Source organism: Amblyomma americanum, chromosome 1 (assembly GCF_052857255.1).
Source record: "Amblyomma americanum isolate KBUSLIRL-KWMA chromosome 1, ASM5285725v1, whole genome shotgun sequence".
Classification (NCBI taxonomy): domain Eukaryota; kingdom Metazoa; phylum Arthropoda; class Arachnida; order Ixodida; family Ixodidae; genus Amblyomma; species Amblyomma americanum.
In genome coordinates, this window is record NC_135497.1 from 300,379,972 (window position 1) to 300,399,218 (window position 19,247).

The following is a 19,247-nucleotide window of genomic DNA, read 5'->3' on the forward strand; positions in this document are numbered from 1 at the left end:
CTACATCATGGCCTCGCCTTGCAAAGAATTCTTTTCTTGGTTTTTGCTACCAGGTATTTTGCATGGGGGGGGAGGGGGGGGTATGGCAGAGTCTGTTTTGCTCCTTGGGTCTGCTCTCCTTCTTTGCCCCAGGCTCCTTCAGCCACGGCCATTCATTGCCTGAAGTAGCCTTGGACTGTGGACTTAGTCATCTGGAGTGAAGTGTTCCACAAGCCACCACATTCTTGACCATTGGAGCCAGACACGACTAAAGGCACAATTTTCAGGCAATCTGTGCCGGATCGTTGTTCAACTCCAGTCGCTGCGTGCACATCCAACGATGAAACAGCGTCGTTCCATTTCCCCAGCCACTGAACGATCGAGAGATGCGATCGGCTCGACCACCTCAACATGTTTGCGAGCGCATCTTTTCATATACCTGTCCGTTTTTTTTTCAGTGAAATCCGCAGTTAGGGAGCCTCCTTTTCATGCATGTACGCACTTATATATATATATATATATATATATATATATATATATTTTTTTTTTTCCGTGAGGCCTCCCACTGTTTTACGACCACAGAGGCGGGAGTCGCTTTTGTTCGAAACGCACGGTAAAGTGCAAGTGCGGATCCGGGAACCGTCCAGCATTTCTTGGAAATGCGTGTTTGCGTTCGCACTTCTCCGTGCGTGTTTATGTGTTCTATACATTTGTGTCCTTTCTCTGCTCCTAAGTTCCTGTTGTCTTTCAATGGAGCCGAGAAAAACCAAGACAGTGGCAGTGTAAACAAGATGAATGAGTGAGAAGCAGTGTGTGTGTGGAGCGGTCGGCTGTGCGAGCAAGGGAAAGGCTCGATGACACACGACATGGCACACGCACAGGACAAGCTGAAGCATACATGAACTGGCACGAGTAACTAAATACCTCATTTTTTGGGGGGCTATGGAAAGCGTGCGCGTAACGAGCAGACGATGCCACGAACCGACTACGCCCACCCTTCGCCCGTCGGTCAGAACGACGCAAAAGTGGAATGGCTCTCACGAAAGTTTTGAAGATGACGTCAACTTGAACCAGCATAGCGGGTGAGGAAGTTGGCTTCTCAAAGGAAAGAGCGAACAGGCTTCGATTTGAGTTTTTACTGCTTTTCGGTGAGTGCATGGCTCTAATATTTTGCAGAGGTCATCTTATATGCCTCCTCTATGCACTGGGATTATTTGTCTAAAATGCCCAGACCCCTGGTCAGTGGTCGTTTAATAAAGAAAGAATGTCCCCAACGCAACACAAAGAGGCTTTTTGGCAGATGCTTTTACTATGAATAAAATCTAAAGATGTTGCAGATGATAACACAGTACCATAGTCAGATCTTGAAGGCAGCTAGCTGCTCAAAGTCAATAACAATCTTCTTTGTCTCAGGTATGTGTCGCCTGAAAAAGAAAACTGAGATGTGAGCACTTACTTACAGCAAAAAATCTACATGTGAAATGGAGATAGATGACTTGTCTGTGCTCGTACTACCAACTATAACGGGTTTGAATAATCTATAGAAAGAACCCTAGGATATAGAAAAAAAAAGAAAATGACCGCAGCAAAAAAAATAGGACAAAGAATGGAGTAAAGAAAATGAACTTCCAACATCACTTTTATGAGCAACTCCCAGGAATATATATGGTGTCAAAGACAAAGGAATCATCCCGATGTGAGCAAAAAAAGTAGCGTCTTGTCAGAGAAGGCATGCAATCCTCCCGTCTAGTGATTCATTCACATTTTACAATTTTGTGCATGACACATTCTTTGCTTTTCCTGACAATAACATTGCCCTCAAGGCCCGGGATGCAGTTCCGGGCATCACGCCAGACTAAACACTGGCAAGCAGTGACTAGCAGGAAAATCAATGTAGATTTCTCCTTCACATGCCTTTTTACATTGTTAGCATTTACGCTTAACCTTTCCTTCATGCATCTGCAAGTTTTACTAGATGCATCTTTCCACAGGTTACAGGAATCTGATAAACGACGCCTTTCACAAACAATGAAAGCCCACCTGTGCTTTCTGCCACAATTTCGTTGCTGAGTCACCTCAGGGTTAGGCATTTTGCAAAGCTTTGAGAGCTTGTTGGGTGCAGGGAACACCATGTTTATGCTGTAACGCTAGGCAAATTGTGCTGGGCAAGCCTCTATACGACAATGCAAAAACACATGAATGTAAACTATTATCATTATCTTCTGCCTGCTCTATGCAGAAACACCACATGATTGTGCTTGTGTGCAGACCTTCTTAAAGGAACACTAAATAAATACTAAGGAATACTAAGGAATGAACACTTAAACGAACTATGCAATAAATTAATTGAGGTTACATAAAGCAGACGAGAGATAGGCATTTCATCACTCGTCACACCAATGCAAGAATTTTTGAGCTAGCATCAATAACAACGAAGGTATAGACAATTAAAAATTGCGCTCCTCTTCTCGCCCCTGAACACGTACTCGTGAAGCATCAGAAAAAAATTAAGAAAACAGGTTTGGGACTGGGCCCCGCTTATGAACACGTCATCCGCTGACGTTCGGTTTGCAACTTCCGGTTGTTGCACCCAGCGCCTCATCAGCAGCATCGGCAGCGTATCCGTGGCCTCTCTTCACCTTTCTGGATTTCGGCTCGCGTCGGATTCTTTTGCTTGTCGTCTGTTGTTGGGAACGAAAAAGACACTGCGGGTGGCCCCGCAACTCCCGACAGAAAGAGGTGGCAGAGGTAAATTGAAACCATATGCGCGAAGGTAGTGACCTGGCTCGCGCGGCAGAACGAGCAGACGTCTTTCACGGCTACTGGAAGTGTGCCCGTGAGGTCGTGGCTGCCGTGGCTCCAGCGAATGACAGCGTGTGGTGGCCTGCCGACGTCACGGAACTAGTGACGTCTATTTTCACGATTTTAGTTGCAAAATTCGTCACTACACCAATCGGCGCGCGAATTTTGAAAAACACGGTTTTTAAAAATTCATCATAAATTGCCAGCTCAGTTCCAAAGATTCATACTTAGTGTGAATGCTCCTTAGCACCATTTCTAAGCATTGAAGACATTTACAAGCGACTTTTAATTCACTGCATACTCCCTTTAAAGGAATACTAAGTCACGCTAGACTGACAAGGTAGGCTTACTTGATAGCAAATATACCGTAAAAACCGGAATATAGGTTAAATATAGGTGGTTTTCAAGAAACCACGGTGAAAAGTCAACCCCCGTCTTATATGCCGGTCATTGGCGGAAAAACTACGGAAGTCTTGCAACAATGGGTGGCTGAGCTCAACAGCGTCCCTCCATCACCATCACCATCATCAGCAGTGCCGCCATTTTGCGTTTCCATAGCTGCAAAGCTGTTTCGGTTAGAGGCTGCTTTTTCACATTTTGTTTCGAAATGAGCGGAAGCTGACGGCAATTCAGCGCCGCGCCGTCGCCTTCAAGAAAACGCAATTGAGTGTGCGGGAACTCACGGCAACCTGGTGGCATAGCGCGACTTCGGAGTATCCGAAAAGAGCATTCAGTACTGGTGGAGGCAGAAGCTGCGTATTACAACTTGCAGCAACAGAAGAAAACATCGTTTCGTGGGCGAACTGCAGCGTATGCAGAATTGGAAGGAAGTTGCGCTGTGTGCAAGATCGCTGCCTGTGACTGCCGAATACATCTGTGTGAAACCGGTAGATGTCGCGCATGCCTCTAGACTCACGAGGGTGCAATTCAAGGGCTCGCTATCCTGGATGCGGCGATTCATGAAGAGGAAGGGCTTTGCTCTACGGCGCCGTAATTGTGTGTGCCAGAAACAAACACGCGGGTCGATGGGCGCGCGATACTGTTAAAAAATTGGCCGGGTGTACATACGAGCAGCATTTAAATGAAAATAAATAATCACCATTGTGCAACCTGTCGAGTAGCATTTGTTTCAAGGTAAGGGTGCCTTTCAGTACTTTTTCCATTGAAAAAGATTTTTTTCATTTTTAGAAGTTGGGGAGTCGACCTATATTCCTGTCCGACCTATAGTCCAGTTTTTACGGTATGCGATTTTTACCGGAAACAACACTTTTAAGCCAGAAAAATGCATGAAAGCGAAGAACATATGATGCCGCCACAGGAAGATTCGAGCAGCAACAGTGAGTGATGCATTCATGACCAAACACCCCCGAGATCAGCACCTCGCCACCCCCACCTCTCACTCTTTTAAAAGTTCCTCTGGGCATGCACTTCTTTGCCAGCATGATACGCGAACTGTATGGTCCCTGTTTTTGGAATAGTCACAAGAAAAATACAGTAGTGCATATTCGAATTTTACACCAATTATTCGGAAAATATTTGAAAACTTGAGAACATATTCGATTCGTTTTGAATAATTTTGAACATAGACTATTTGATTCGGTATTTGAAATTTCTTAATATTTGCACATCTTTACTTTTTAGCAGAAAAAAACAATAACATAAGAAAATTAACACTGTCCACAAAGATGCGATTACTTAGAGCAAACAGCCCAAACTGTGAGTGCAACATAAATCTATCTGATGGTTAGAATGTCTGAAGAGTCCACCTTCTAGAGAAAGTAAACATTCCTAGCAGTAAAGACATTTTCACTCACGGCAGATATTCAATTGTTTTGCTGACTGTATGAGAGGAGTAATCAGTCAAGTGTGAATGCCCAGTAGACTTTGGGTTCAACAAAGCATGTGGTACAGCTGCTTGACTTTAGCAGTGCAATCACTATACGTAGCAGTGTCTACAGGTTTAAGTGTATATGATAAGAATTGAGAGTCCCCGCCACAGGTAAATACTAGACCACTTCCAGTGTGACCACAACAACAGTGAGGCTCTCATGATGCATGTGGTGCTTAAAGAATATAGAGTAGGCCAGCATCTACTCACATTCTTAAGTGTGTTAGGACCATGGCAAGAGATGCAGCAAAAAGCATAGCAAATACTCTAGTCACAAACAGAGTGGCTGAAATCTCAGTGGCTATGGCCTTCAGCTTCTGAGCAAGTGTTCGCCCTGTATTATAAATAGATATCACGTCAAGCAAGAGAACGTACGAGTATACATATCTGAGGTGATGCACTTGCAAAAAAAAAACACCCTGCACCACAGCAGCTTCATCGTGTAGCTAGTCACCAAAGTAAAGATTAGTGGTACATAATAAGGATGACTGTGCTTTCAAGAAAACTTGGGGATAAATAAGGGAGCAGTGCCCTGCCTAACCTGAAGGTTACGCCAGCCTTGGTGAGGATAAGCCCTGATGCTGCGTAGATGGGCTCGTCAGGGTGCTTGTTGTCGAGGGAGACCACTTGACGAATGCCTGACTGGACGACCATCTTGGCGCATTCGTTGCAGGGGAAATGTGTTGTGTACAGTGTGCAGCAATGCAGCTTGAAGCAATGGTGGTTGAAAATGGCATTCATCTCAGCATGGCACACTGCATGGGGCAAACGGACACTGAACACTCTCATATATTGCTAGGACTTATGTTTGTTTCCCTATTATATGAAAGGCTGTTAACACATAACCTTCCATCTGAAGTTCTAAACACTGCTTAACCATAACAAACACTGTTGTATGGTGCTCCAATTAAGAACAGCAGATGTAGAACTCTGAATAAACCATTCTATTCCTCATTCTCCTCTCATGCTGCATGTGTGTTCGTGCTTCTTTAACTTCTGCTTTATCACAAACACTAACATGCTGCAGGCTTCCTTGGTATGGGAACTACACAGACTTCTGTATTTATGTGCTGGGTTTTAAAAAGTTCCGGTGCGCAAACTACTGGCCTAATTGATAGCAAACATCACTCACAAGGTAGCAAATTATGTTCTATGTTCTTTGAGATATGCACTTTCAGTGCTCGCGGGATTCTGTCTGCACTTGCATTGTACCTATGCTCCTTTTCACACATAGCAGGCAACGCTGCCAAAGTTAGTGTGCCTGTTCATGCAGGCTAAGTCCACGCTCAAAAAGTTGTTCGCCATACAACCACAGTAACCATAGACATATTTCGTTGCAGCATATCTCAAGTACCATGAACTGCAACCTCCAACACTTTGTTTTACCTCTTGTCATATTTTCATCCTGCGACTCAACGAAACTTCGAGAAATAAGAATAAAATGTGGCGGTATGATACGCGGCTGGTAGAGCAAATCGCTCTTACTCCAACCGTGCCTAAAAAGTAATCCACCCTTGGTAAAAATTGTACCCACAGGGACCGAACACTGAGCACCACACAGCATTGACAGTTTTCAGTACTGCCATGTCATTTTATATAACGCTCTTTGTTTTCATTCAAACACGCATTGAGGCTTCGAGAAGACCAAATGATATGTGGTGGAGTAATATGGTTTCGCAGACGCGCTATTTCCTCAGCCTCCGCAGTGTTGCCTGCTATGCATGAAACGGATTATACTGCAAAAGAAAATTCACAATGCATTTGGTATGTTGACAGCAATGGCGAGATCTTTTCCTTGTTTTTGGATGCTTCACCCTTACACCATTGCACTGTCGAGAAGCCACTGTGATAGAACAGTGGTGTGGGTGAAGGCCAATCTCTTTGCGCCTCATCTTACTGTCTGTTGCAGTGTTCTCGCTCTTCCTGCTGCATTCTCCAGACACAGCCCTGTCAATGTAAATGCATCACTGTAGTAATCACAGACTTCACCCCCTCCAACCGTCCGTCCCCCCCCCCCCCCCCCCCCGCCCTTAGGCACTATGAGGAAGCTGCTGCCTTTCTCTTTATGTCGCATCACCGTGGGAATAACTGACGTGTATGTCTTCATTTTTTAGTTATAGCTCTTAGGTCGAAGATTCCTAGGAAAGTCGTAATAGTGTTAGTCCCTAAGAAGTGTCTGTGAGTGTAGACTGCTCTTCTGCCCTTGCTTGCTATCACTCCTCGCTGTACTCCACATTGCTATCCTCTCCCTGTCCCTTTTACTTTTCAACAGAATGGAAAGTTGCGATAGTTGGATGCTGTTCATAATGAAAATGCAGGCGTGCTGTCATTCCTTACATTCACCGGTTATCTCATGGGTTAAGACACGTTGCAAAAAGATGCGATGTTAGAGTAGCCCTATCGGCCCCCAGAGATTAGGAAGACTTTGCCCTCTTGCGCAAAGAAAGGCGAAAAGTGTTGATAGTAGGTCCCGTTCCTGCAAAGTGAAGCACAGAGTGAAATGTGTGCTTAGTGAAAATGGTGTGCTGTATAAAATTCAATTGCTCTTTGGATTAGCATACATAGACCAAACCGGGCAGAGTGTGAACATTCACCTCAGAAAGCACACAAATATTTCTTCGTCAGAGGTGAGTGAACATCTCTGAGAATGTAACAGTTGCCGTCCTCTCTTTGAGACTGCACAGATCTTGCATCGTCATTCGCAACAAAGAACCAGAGAGGTGATGGAAGCATTTCACATAGCCTCGTGCGGAAACTGCATGAGCAAGCCATCGCTCTCGCTAAGAGGAAAATAGGCTATCTTCGCAGGCTTTAGTTTTTCTTCTTTGTCTTCTTTTAAACCTTGATATGTTAACTATGTTTTTATCGCTGCTTTTTGTATCTTTTTGTATTTAAGAGGTCATTCCCTTCCAAATAAACTGGTTGTGAAAAAGGCACTTGTACTGTGGTCTTTCTGTGTCTCCGTTTTTTTTTGTGCCCGCATTTTTATCTTTTTACTTTTCCTGCCAGCAGCTCAGGTCCTTAAGATGAGAGCAATTACCGAGGCCGGCAACATCTTTTCGTTCAGTTTTAATTTTATATCTGTAATAAAGCCACTAAGAAAGAGCTTGAAATACGGCAGGCCACAAGCGTTCTCAACCACCATGCCCGTGTTGTAAAGAAAACACATGTAGGAACGGCACACAAATGTCACAGCTAGGCATCGAAGGGAAAGGTAAAATGCTAGAAACATCAAGGAAGCAGGAATGAAAGCCATAAAACGAATCCGGCACACTAGGCAAAGGAACACCCAAGAAAGCCATGACCCTTTAAGTGCCCAGCGATTCAGCAGCGAGCCGTGGGGTTCGACACCAAGCATCCAGCCCTTGGAAGCAGAAACGGCCATCACCATGCAGCTGCGTGTGGGCACCCATACCGACTATGCTGCACTATCCGTAAGTGCAACAGCACACGATGCTGCCGGGCACTCCTCAGGGGGTTTGGAGGGAGGGGGCATCGAAAGAAGATGTTCGCAACCTCTCCACAATATAGCTCTTCCCCTGTTACCTGCAGTACTCGCGCACTATCTTTCACAGAATTTTGATGCGCGGAGGACGAGGAACTTGGAAGGAACGCCGAAGCAGCCTGCACGAATGGTATCGACGATGAATACATGGGATTGTAATGTGACTCTCTTTTGCTACGGCTCATCATCAGCATCAACCCGCAAGTTATTGCATTCTTTTTGCTTCATTCCCTGTCAGGAAAAAGCTGGCTGCCCAGGTGGCAAAGAAATTAATTCAAATAAAATCAATTTTCCACCTCCTCACCATGGCACAGCGCATCAGCTCGTTGGTCGAGACATATGATATCCTCCTGAAGAACTATCTGCGCAAAAATGAGTACAGCAGCTCGAGAAGAGCACCTGGGTCTCGCAAGCACTGTCGGTGGCTGTGTTTGAAACAGCCACCTGAATGGGCAGTGACGCATTGTTCAGCTGCTAAACCACTCCGCCAGTAGTGGCGTGAAGACTCCCCATCATGATCTATGAATCCAAGAAAGAGAAAAAGAACTCGTGTGGGAGGGATCTTAACGCTGTCAGCGTTGGGCAATTTTTGTAGCGAACGCTTTGTTGGCCACGAACTAGCAGTTTCGCCGTGCTCGCATTCCCGCCGTGACTGCACCGCACCACGTGACCAACCGCGTGACAACTAGCCAGACAACCAGACTAACCTGAACTTGCAATCAATATTAGAGAAGGCGAACCAAGGTATGCCTTAGCTTTCGCTACGTATATCCTGGCATACCCGAGCTAAGCCACTGCCAATTTCTTTTTATTGCTCTGCCCTTTTGCATCTAGGCACTGCATGGAAACCACCACAGCGGTGACTGCTTCTGCACTCCAGCCAGGCACGTAGCCAGGAATATTTTTTGGGAGGGGCCCAAGGTAATTCCTAAAACATGACATTGCAGACGCCGACCAAAACATAGAAAAAATACACAAAAGACGTTTTGGCTCCAGTAGTAAGGGAGCCGTGTTCACAGTAAAAACAAGAAGCGGGTGCGCGAGCTTATGTATGCTTGAAAAGGGGGCGCAGGAAGCGTACGTAAGCAGTTATCAATTTCCACAGTTTCGGTTCAAGGTGTGACAGGTCGTTTGTATCGTCAAAAGATTCCAGGTGAAGGCGAGGGAATTTCTTTTCTGTCGCAAGAACGCGTGCCTTGCCCCAGTCGATAATGTGCTGTTTCAATTTGGAGTGTTCGGCGATAGCACTGGAATCTGATTTTCTGTTTTTAACGTCGTTTTTATGATCTTTTAGGCGCCTTTCGAAGTTACCAGCATCGCCAATGTATACGCAGTCACAGTTGGAGCAGGGAATGCTGTAGACCACGCCGGGATATTTTTTCTTTTGGAAGAACGTCCTTTACGTTGACCAAAGCATGTCGCAGTTTTTTTGCATGCCAAAGCCTCACTGATCCCAAGGGTGTAGGGAACAGCGGCACGTTTCAGGGGGGAATACACAGCAGTTTAACATTCTGGTCGACACAGCTGTTTTTCGACCAATGCCACGAAAGACGTCGGGTAGTCATTGCGTGAAAGTTCTTGCCGCACTATGTCAAAGTCATTTGCCCGTCTTCAGGAGAACTGCAAATGCGTTGGCTCTTTTTTAATACAGTGGCACCAACCGATCTCTTATGTGAGGCTGGGTGGACTGATCTAAAGTTGAGATAATGCCCCGTGTGGGTGGGTTTCCTAAAAACGCTGAATGATAGTTTGCCACTATCGTGTTTTACCAAGGCGCCTGGAAAGAGCAATGCACCATTCGCCTCAATCTCGGTGGAAAAATCAATGGCGTCCTCTATGAACTTCAAATGGACTTCCTCTATGGAGTTCAAATGTGATGAAAAGGCAGGCAGAGCATCTTTTTGAATCCATTATCCGTTATAGCTATCCGTTACCCCTGCCTCTCCCTTGTATGCTATGTGATATTATTCACGACAAAAGCTCACTGACTGGTCCAGCTACCCATTATTGTGAAGGTACACTTTTCAAGTAGCTACTTAGTACAAAAACGAGCATTACAATTACCAGCCTGATCAAGTTTGACCCCCTGGAGCAGAAAGCGTATCTACATACCCACTTCAGGCAGCTCATTATTTTTTTCCTGAACATCCAAAGCCCACCAGGTAGACTAACTGCTTCCACTGATTGAAACAACTCTGAACTGTGCCTAATTGTCTAATTGTGGTTATTTGCAACAGGTCGCAGGAGTACTGATTGCTATTGGCAGGAATCGCGAGGTTTGCAGCACAGATGCAAGAGAGCAGCATAAATCACCCTCCGTGCTGCACACTGCTTCAAGATGCATCACACAAAGAAGAATGAGAGAAGGAAAAGAATTTGAGTTTGAGATGTCATGATCAGTACATGAGTTCCAAGGAAACAGGAAGTGGATTCTATGCATTTTATACAACAAAAGTGTAGCATTCTTTCACTGAAAGAACTCCTCAGGGCATTGTTGGCAAGGAAAAAAAATAACTTCAGGACGATAATATAAATAGGCTGTCAAGAATCAATTGAAAGCAGTAAAAGAAACTGCAGGAGAGCAAGTGCCAGCACAACTCACCATACAGATACTTAGGCTCCACTGGCGAGTCGCTTGACTTTCCCCAAGGCACCTCTTCATTGCCGAGTCCATTGGGCATTCCAGTGTAGCCTGTGCCAACAATCCTATTCTCTTCATTGACGATCACACAGCCAACCTGCATAGCATTTAAGTTACTCATTAAAACAGGCCAAACAGTAAGCCTACAAATGAAAAGCCGCATATGAGTTGTAGCCTCCAACATAGTGTGTTCCGGAAAACGCCATGATTGTCCCTACCTGATCTGTGTTTGCTCTTCTTCAATGCGTATCTTTCAAATATCTCTTTTGTTCTCACCATTAGCCTTAAAAAAAATACACTATTAATGGCAAGTTCAACCGCCAAGGCAAAAATAAAACATGTTCACAAGTCTTTTAAAAAAAAATTAACACTGTCATGTGGTGTGAATGCCTGAGTGTGAGCACATTGTCCATGCTACAATGCATGTACAGCACGTACAGCAGTGAACACAGTTGCAATACCAAGAGATAGCAGTAAACCTCTTGGATTCAGAAGCAGCAGTTAGATTAGTAGATTAATGATTCTTCCAGACAGCCGTCACTAGGGCGGTGAAAAAAAGCACACAGACATGGATGAAAGAGAAAAACATAGGCACTGACTGACAGCTAGATGTATTTACTTATCTATTTTACTTGTTGTGCTTCAGCAAAAAAAAATGCTTTTAGTTGTTTGTCAGCCTCTTTTTGTTTTATTCATCCATTCCTCTGTGCTGTTTTCTACTTTCAACCACGAACCATCTAGCCCACCTTAGTTCCTTTCTGCAGCCATAACTAGCAATTCACCAAAGTCATATCCACCACAGCTCCCATACAACAAATCCGTATTTCTATGTAAAGTTCAATGTCTCAAAGCAATATATTGGCTATGAGGGAGCTGTAGTGCAAGGCTCCAGATTAACTCGGACCATCTGCAGTTCCTTAATGTGCGCTGACACTGCACAACACACGGCCGTTTTTGCATCCTTAGAATTAAAAAAAATTTATCAACGAGGCTATACTGTAATAGCTAAACGCTGTGTACCAACAGGAGCATTTTTTACCTTCCTTTTGAGAAGTAAGCAGAAATATCTGAAATGTGAACTGACCCTGACAGATTATTTTTAAGAGTTAATCCTACGTATTTGTAATTGTCAACTTCCAGAATCGCACTATTGCCAAGGTAATAAGTGAATATACTGGCACGTTTCTTTCTCCTGACACATAGTAGAACAGTTTTTTCTCTGTTTATTTTCATGCCGCATTCCTGGCATCAGCCATCAAGTGCCTCGAGAGTTGCCTGTATGGAAGCATGATCTTCTATGCACAAAATCTTTTCAAAAACCGCACAAGTCTGCAAATAATCTGACTGAAGCATAGTCGGAGCCATTGAGCTACTGCAGCCAATCACCATTTGATATTCTATAACTCTAACATCGCAAAGAAACAGTGAATCAAACAAAACATAGCCCTATGCAGGATAAACGCCTGGAAAATGTGTTTACAGTTCAAAAGCTCATTGCAGTGCCCAGCAGTCTAAGATTGTGCTACTATTCTCCAGTGAACTGAGGTGCCGTCAGCAAAATCTCCTCATAAAAAAGTAAGCGCCAACAAGAAAAACAGGCTTGAAGGCCTATTCTGAAAATGGTATTTAAAATCTCTGTCAAACACATCTCAGTAAACCAACTTATGCAACTTTTTGTGCTCTCTGTGGCTCAATCCTATTTGCATTCTGAGTCTTTACATAGAGTAAGAACTACTTCATCATGAAGAGGAATATCAATCTCATGCGCAAAACAAAAATATGACGACACAAAACCAACCACATCTTTTGAGCATTCCTAAAGCATATGTTCCAACAGTAGAACAGTCTAGGCTGATTAGTTTGCTATTAGTTAGTTTAACATTTTCACTGATGGTAATGTGTACTACCCTCACTGCTGATCCTTGATCTGCTAATCCAGCAACATACAGGCATATCAAAATGAGTGGAGGTGAATTCACCTTCAATCTTTTGTTGTCAGATACGTGTAACTGCATGAGGCATTAATTCACTGTACGAAATCACAACTTGTAGGTCTTTTCCATTTTTTACTTCTCATGTTTCTAACAAAAGTCCCCCATTCTCTGCAGAAGTTTGGCATCAAATGTTGAATAAAGTTGTGTTCAGGAAAATGTTCATTATCGGTGGGGTTTAAATAGGGTTTCACTTTGACGAGGAAACCTCCGTGAGGTGATGCAGGCTGTGATGGGGAAAGGGTGCTAGGATGGCTGTGAAGGAGGATTAACCAGTTGACCAGCAATACAGCAATAAAGAAATACCTCAGCTCAACAGAAACAAATTCAGGGGTGGGGAGGGTGCAGATATAGCGAACATGGACTTGAAAGGCTATGTGTTCATGCATGGGCAGCTGCCACAGGTGGCATGGTATGACTGGTTCTATTGAAATGGAAAAACCTGCTACTTTAAAAAGCTTTCTTTATTGCAGAACATCATAGTGTTGCTAACAGAATTATCTTTTGAATGATACAAAGAAAAAAAAACAATATATGATGCTTACGAAAGAAAAATCTGTGATTGGCAAAATCTGAAAGATTTGCCGAAAAGTTACAAAAATATTAAACATATCCTGCCAGAAAACAGAAGAATAAAAAAATCTAGAATACAAGTTTTGTGCTTTACTATGCCAAAAACAAGTATTCAGCTAGAGACCTCTTTATGCCAAACTTCATGGTCAGCAAAAAAAAAATCAAATGCTCGTGAGCATCGCTTTGGGCTACTCTGCAGTTAGTGCCAAGGTGGACCCCGAGCCGTCTTGCAGATAACTGTGTCCGCTACACTGCTGGTGGCAGTGGCACAAAGTAGTGAATCTTCTCGGCAATGGCGAAAACGAAAATTACCTATGAGCAGCTGTCGATAGTCTGGGCTGGGAGGAGTAATCATACGAATGAACGCCACCTACAGAGACAAGCTTCGATGCTGTGATCATGAAGACACTGCTGCTGTTGAGCAGGGTTAGTGCGAAAATATGCCACCTTAGGCACCATGCTTGAGCAATCACTCTGTGTTGGCAGGTTTTGTGCGAGTTTAAACATATTCCCTCATGCATCTGATGAAAATAATGGCTCCAAAACTGGGGCATAGTCCTTCTGCAACATAATGAATGACACTACATGTCCAGAAGCAGCCCTGATTGCTCAGAATACGACATTTCGCGCCATCGTTCAAATTGAATGGTTTTAATAGGTGCCGTTAACAGCAAGTTCAAGTGTGCTAACATCACCCAGCACACGGGTATTTTTGCCTTCCGCCTCTATCAAAATATGGCCACTCTGGCCTGGATTCATTCCCGTGACCATTGGATCAGCAGCCGGATGGCAAAACCACTAAGCCACTGTTGTAGGCAAATGGCATTTGAAACGCTTGGGCAGCACAGGTAATCATATGTCATGACCAGGTGTGTTTATACCTGTGTATTAGGGTCTTTGCTGCGCATTGCTGCAAGGTAAGCTGAAGACATGAAGTAGTCCTGCCATGAAAGGTAGTCGCTTTGCTTTGTGCATCGTTGCCAACAATTTGGCTCGGAGATTTTGAGAAATCGGGCTGCGCAGTCACTCCTGCAACTTTTGAGAAAGCATGCAGGGCATGTCATGAACCTCGACTAAGCATTCTATAAACGAAAATTAGTAATCAGATCAGATGCTAATAAGCAAACACCACTGCTTCAGAGAACCGGGACATATCTACCAATAAATTCTCCATATAACATCAGCTCTGCTTTCGTGCGCTACTGTGTTTGCTTTATTGTATCATGCAACAATTTATGCCACATAAAATCTCCTGTAGAATAGAATACAGGTAAATTTCCTATGAAATTATGAAACACAAAATGTATCAGTGCAGTGTATCTTGAATTATTGTTTTCGCAATCACTCTCTACAGGTCTCATTCCGGAAAACTGGAAAGTTGGGAAGGTCGTTCCACTCTACAAATCAGGTGACAAAAATTCCCCTCTGAACTACCGTCCTATTTCTTTAACTAGCGTCCCCTGCAAGATCATGGAACATGTCATATACTCTCAGGTAATGGACTTCTTAGACGCTAACAATTTCTTCCATCCATCCCAGCACGGTTTCCGCAAGGGGTATTCATGCGAAACACAACTAGCCATGTTCCTCAACGACTTACATACTAACCTGGACGCTAACCTTCAAGTTGACGCCATCTTTCTGGATTACGCTAAAGCATTTGATAAAGTTCCACATCAACGTTTAATACAAAAACTTTCTATTCTAAACATTCATCCTAACGTGCTAAACTGGATCAAGGCCTTCTTAAGAAATCGCTTTCAGTCAGTCATTGTAAATAACCAGTCTTCCAACCCTCTCCCTGTAACATCCGGCGTCCCACAAGGCTCTGTTCTTGCACCCCTATTGTTTTTAATATATATTAATGATCTCCCTCAATACGTATCCTGCCAAATTCGAATGTTCGCTGACGACTGCGTAATTTACCGCCAAGTAACAAACATAACTGATCATGAAGCCCTCCAGCAGGACCTTAACCAAATTGAACAGTGGTGCGCAGATTGGCTTATGACCCTCAACCCTAGCAAATGCAAGCTTCTTTCCATCACCCGTCGCAAAAAGACTCATGCCTTCCAATACAAAATCGCTAACAAGTTCGTAGAATCTGTATCATCTTTCAAATACTTAGGCGTCACATTATCTAATGACCTAACATGGAATGCACATGTTACTAACGTGATATCATCGGCTAACAAAACTCTGGGATTTCTTAAACGTCACCTTCGCCTCACCTCACATCACGTGAAATTGCTCGCCTACAAGTCACTCACTAGACCTAAACTTGAATATGCATCCGCCATATGGGACCCGCATCATATTAACCTCGTAAACGATCTAGAAGCCGTTCAAAACCGCGCTACAAGGTTCATTCATTCTTCTTACTCCTACGACGTCAGTGTTTCAGCCTTAAAAACCAAATCAGCACTATCGCCTCTTTCCGTTCGTCGTCGCATAGCCACGCTATCACTGTACCACAAGTTCTTTTACTCATCACTTAACCGTGTCCCTTACAGCACGCCAGCATCATACATTTCTCATCGCACTAGCCACACGCTTCAAGTTTTTCGCCCACGTGCCCGAACTGTTACTTTTTCAGCCTCCTTCTTCCCACGTGCAGCTAAAGATTGGAACGGCCTTCCCCAGCATATCGTCGACATCACCTGTCCTTCATCATTTGCAAGCAATCTAAACAACATTTTTTGTTCATGATCACTAATGGCATTGTTTTGTGCCTTTTCTGCTAATCCCACCCCTTATGTAATACCCCGCGAGGGGTCTTTAAGGTAATAAAATGAAATGAAATGAAATGAAACACCAAGGATTATTACACATAGTGGTAGAAAATCACCTGCTAAGAACATATTTTTTGGGCTTCAATTAAATAAGTTCTCTATAGCAAAGCTTACACCAACGCATGGGCTGGCATATGAAAGAGCAGATCGCTTATTATTACCAAGGGACGAGAGCTGCACGCAAACAGCTAAGAAGCTTTGTTGGTCACCAAGTGACGATACTGCCCATGATGCCGTGGAGGTTTTGCACAGATAATAAGCTGAACAACAATAGCATACCTCAGTGCTCAAAGTGGAAATAGATTTTTAAATGAATGCTGCAACTAACCTCTTTAATATGCACATATGGCTGTCACACAAAATGCACATCCCGTACTGAACCGCAATGACTTACAACTTTTACAATTGTTCCTCTTTTGAATATTGTGACAAATATAAGAATGCAAATGTTGTTACGATAATATTATATCAGCATAACACTTCGCACTTCCTCATTTAGATGCGGAGGTATGAAACAGACTTGCGCTGTGCTTCACCAGGGAAGATGAAAGTCACACAGGCAGCCGAAATGAATTCAGAGCTCCCTCTCCCATAGACACAAATGCACACACGCACAGCGGGATTGGAAAGATATGAGAGAGGCTTTTGCCCTGCAGTGGAAGTAGTCAGGCTGATGATAATGATGACTAAGTCCAGTACGGTTATGTACGCAAGGCGAATAAAGAAGCCAAGAAAGGCTGGGAGAGTGCCACACGAACATTCATTAATACAACTGTTTAAATCTTGGCGCGGAGGTCGGCCACGACCGGACTGGAGAGGCGGCGAACATACTACCAATATTTCCGACAGCACACAGGCAACTAGCAACGCGCTCGAGCCTGTGTCAAAATGACCGGCAGGCTGCACGTACTACATGCAGGCGCACGTCTTTACTAGCTTTAGGAAAGAAAAGTGGAAATATTTTGCCACTAGAGCCGCTAGCATGTCAGTGATACTGTAAAGGGTGGCCTCCGTAGAGAGCACAGCAATAACATCGCAGTAAAAATCTCAGCCGCCTATCAAGATCGACCTCAGCGAAAGTCTACGACAGACAACACTTAAACATTTCGTACGTATGATAAAGCTGGGCACATGAATTAGCGCGCGCACAAGGACACGAGACAGTTAAACGCTGAACAAAAACACGTCTCCAATGGCGTTTGCAAGCGTTACATAAGTTTCGAGACGCTTACAGTTCTTCTGCTGCTCTCCTTTTTTTCTTCTTCCACCGTTGAGGCCATTGCGTAAGGTGTTTAAACTACGTATTCTATTCAAAAAACCGGGCAATGCCTCGTTAAACACTAACTGCCATGATTGAATCGCGCACCACGAGTACGAGGCTTGGCCAAGGGTGTGACATTCCCGTAGAGCCAATGGGGACGATTTTGAAATGCGACGGTGGCGGTGCCTGGGAGTTGGCGGTAAAAACATAAATTGCTCAAAACTTTGCTCGCTATGCTTGCGCCGGTCGCTGTCGTCTGCTGCCACTGCGCTGCAGCGTTGCCCGCGGCGGCACTGGCGGCGCAGACGCGTTGTGTCATTGACTCCAGCCGCGTTTGCTGCCAGATACCAGGATCGCTGCAATCGTTCCGACCGTGGCGACACTTACGGCGCGGACGCGCAACTTGCAACATGCCACAGCACTGGCTTGGCTACCAGCTTCGTTTCATGAACAAGTTGCTAGTCGGCTAAAATTTTTTTTAAAAATTAGGAAAACGTTATACTAAGGCAATATTAAGCTAAATATTCTCGCTTTGTAATAAATATCTCCTCAAGTTGAATGCTTGTTATAATATGTGAGATATTTGCGCACAAACGCAGGGAAGACGGCGATTCAATCAATTGCTGCCAAATGCGCGCCTATTTTGAATTGTCAGAACATGGTCAACAGTCTTATGATTTCCATGAGGCATTACGTGGCCTGATAAATGGCAGGCTTTGAACATTATTTAGCGGGATTTCATGTAAAGCCGACGGTCATGCAGGCGCGCACAGTACCAATCACCGTAGTACTTTTAGCATCCGGTGTTGTGGACTTGTAGCAAAGACGTTCAGTTCTAAAAATTCCCAGAGATATAGTGTTGCGCTGTTACTTTCTTCCGCTAACACTTTTCCACGCCAGCACAGATATTCGCGCAAATTCTGAGTTCGCCGCATATTTTTACGACGCAGTGTTCTTGAGTCGAGAACCATCGCACACAAGCTATTTCAGATAAAATAGGCGAATTGTGAATTGTGGGCTTCTAACGTCCCAAAGCGACACAGGGGCTATGAGGACGCCGCTTTGGAGGGCTCCGGATAAATTTGATGATTATGGGTTTTTATGGCGCAAGGGCATCTACGGCAAAACTGCGCCATGGCACATCCGGATAAATTTAAATTTTGTATTTCACCCCCATCGAAATACATCAGTCGCGGCCGGGATCGAACCCACGTCCTTGGGATCTGCAGCTGAGCGCCAAAGCCACCGCGAAGGGTTTTAAAGGAAGGTTGGGCGAGAACCGCAGCCAAATGTAGGGCATCTTAGCAGGCAAAAAAGAAAATATAATTAATTCTTGCATACATTATTCAACAGTCACTGAAACCAAGGAGCATAGGGGATTTTTTTGTAGTTTTTACCAATGGAAAAATATAAAAGCAGAAGAAAAAACAACCACATGCCGCCGGTGGGATCCGAACCCAAGAAATTCGGAGGCACAGACTGTAGAGGGCCTCCACACAAAACAATATCAGAACTTCTAGCTTTCCGCTAAGACGAAGACGAAAATTATGAATTTTAATGGAGTAAGGGCAAGGGCAGTGTAATGGATCAAAGACCCATTCTGCCAAGAATTTAAAGCTAACGATCAGAGCACCAGGCAGGAGGGAACCTAGCTTCTACCCATTGTAACACCTGTGGGTGTCCGGCGACATTGAAGATCAGGGTCAGGCCTTAGTGACTTTAGCATCAGGCAGATGATCAAGCAACCACTGCAGTACGAAGACGAAGAAGTGGATTGCATTGCGAAAAGTGGAATAACATTTTCATTCTATCCCG

General features: G+C 44.2%; 1 protein-coding gene across 3 annotated transcripts; it reads right to left on the reverse strand.

The window, feature by feature from the left end:
- Window positions 1–1,264: 1,264 nt before the first annotated feature.
- Window positions 1,265–17,545, reverse strand: LOC144115292 (deoxycytidylate deaminase-like). 3 transcript variants are annotated; one of them, XM_077649617.1, is made up of 5 exons: window positions 17,404–17,545; window positions 14,261–14,408; window positions 10,777–10,912; window positions 5,211–5,424; window positions 1,265–1,403 (listed from the first exon to the last, which is right to left on the reverse strand). In XM_077649617.1, the coding sequence occupies exons 2-5, from the start codon at window positions 14,309–14,311 to the stop codon at window positions 1,337–1,339; spliced, it is 468 nt and encodes a 155-aa protein (XP_077505743.1). In that variant the 5' UTR covers window positions 14,312–14,408; window positions 17,404–17,545; the 3' UTR covers window positions 1,265–1,336. The 3 variants fall into 3 exon arrangements, with proteins under 3 accessions (XP_077505743.1, XP_077505744.1, XP_077505745.1); XM_077649618.1 differs by having other exon boundaries at window positions 14,261–14,414; XM_077649619.1 differs by lacking the exon at window positions 14,261–14,408.
- Between the last annotated feature and the right edge of the window lie 1,702 nt (window positions 17,546–19,247).

Bases quoted from the DNA above. Each gene is read 5' to 3' on its own strand.
- LOC144115292 (XM_077649617.1), bottom strand. From the start codon at position 14,311: ATGTCTTCAGCTTACCTTGCAGCAATGCGCAGCAAAGACCCTAATACA. The intron at 5,425-10,776 runs GTGAGTTGTGCT...TGCCCCATGCAG, and splicing joins GGAGCCTAAGTATCTGTATG to TGTGCCATGCTGAGATGAAT. The intron at 1,404-5,210 runs GTTAGGCAGGGC...TTTCTTTTTCAG, and splicing joins AAGGCTGGCGTAACCTTCAG to GCGACACATACCTGAGACAA.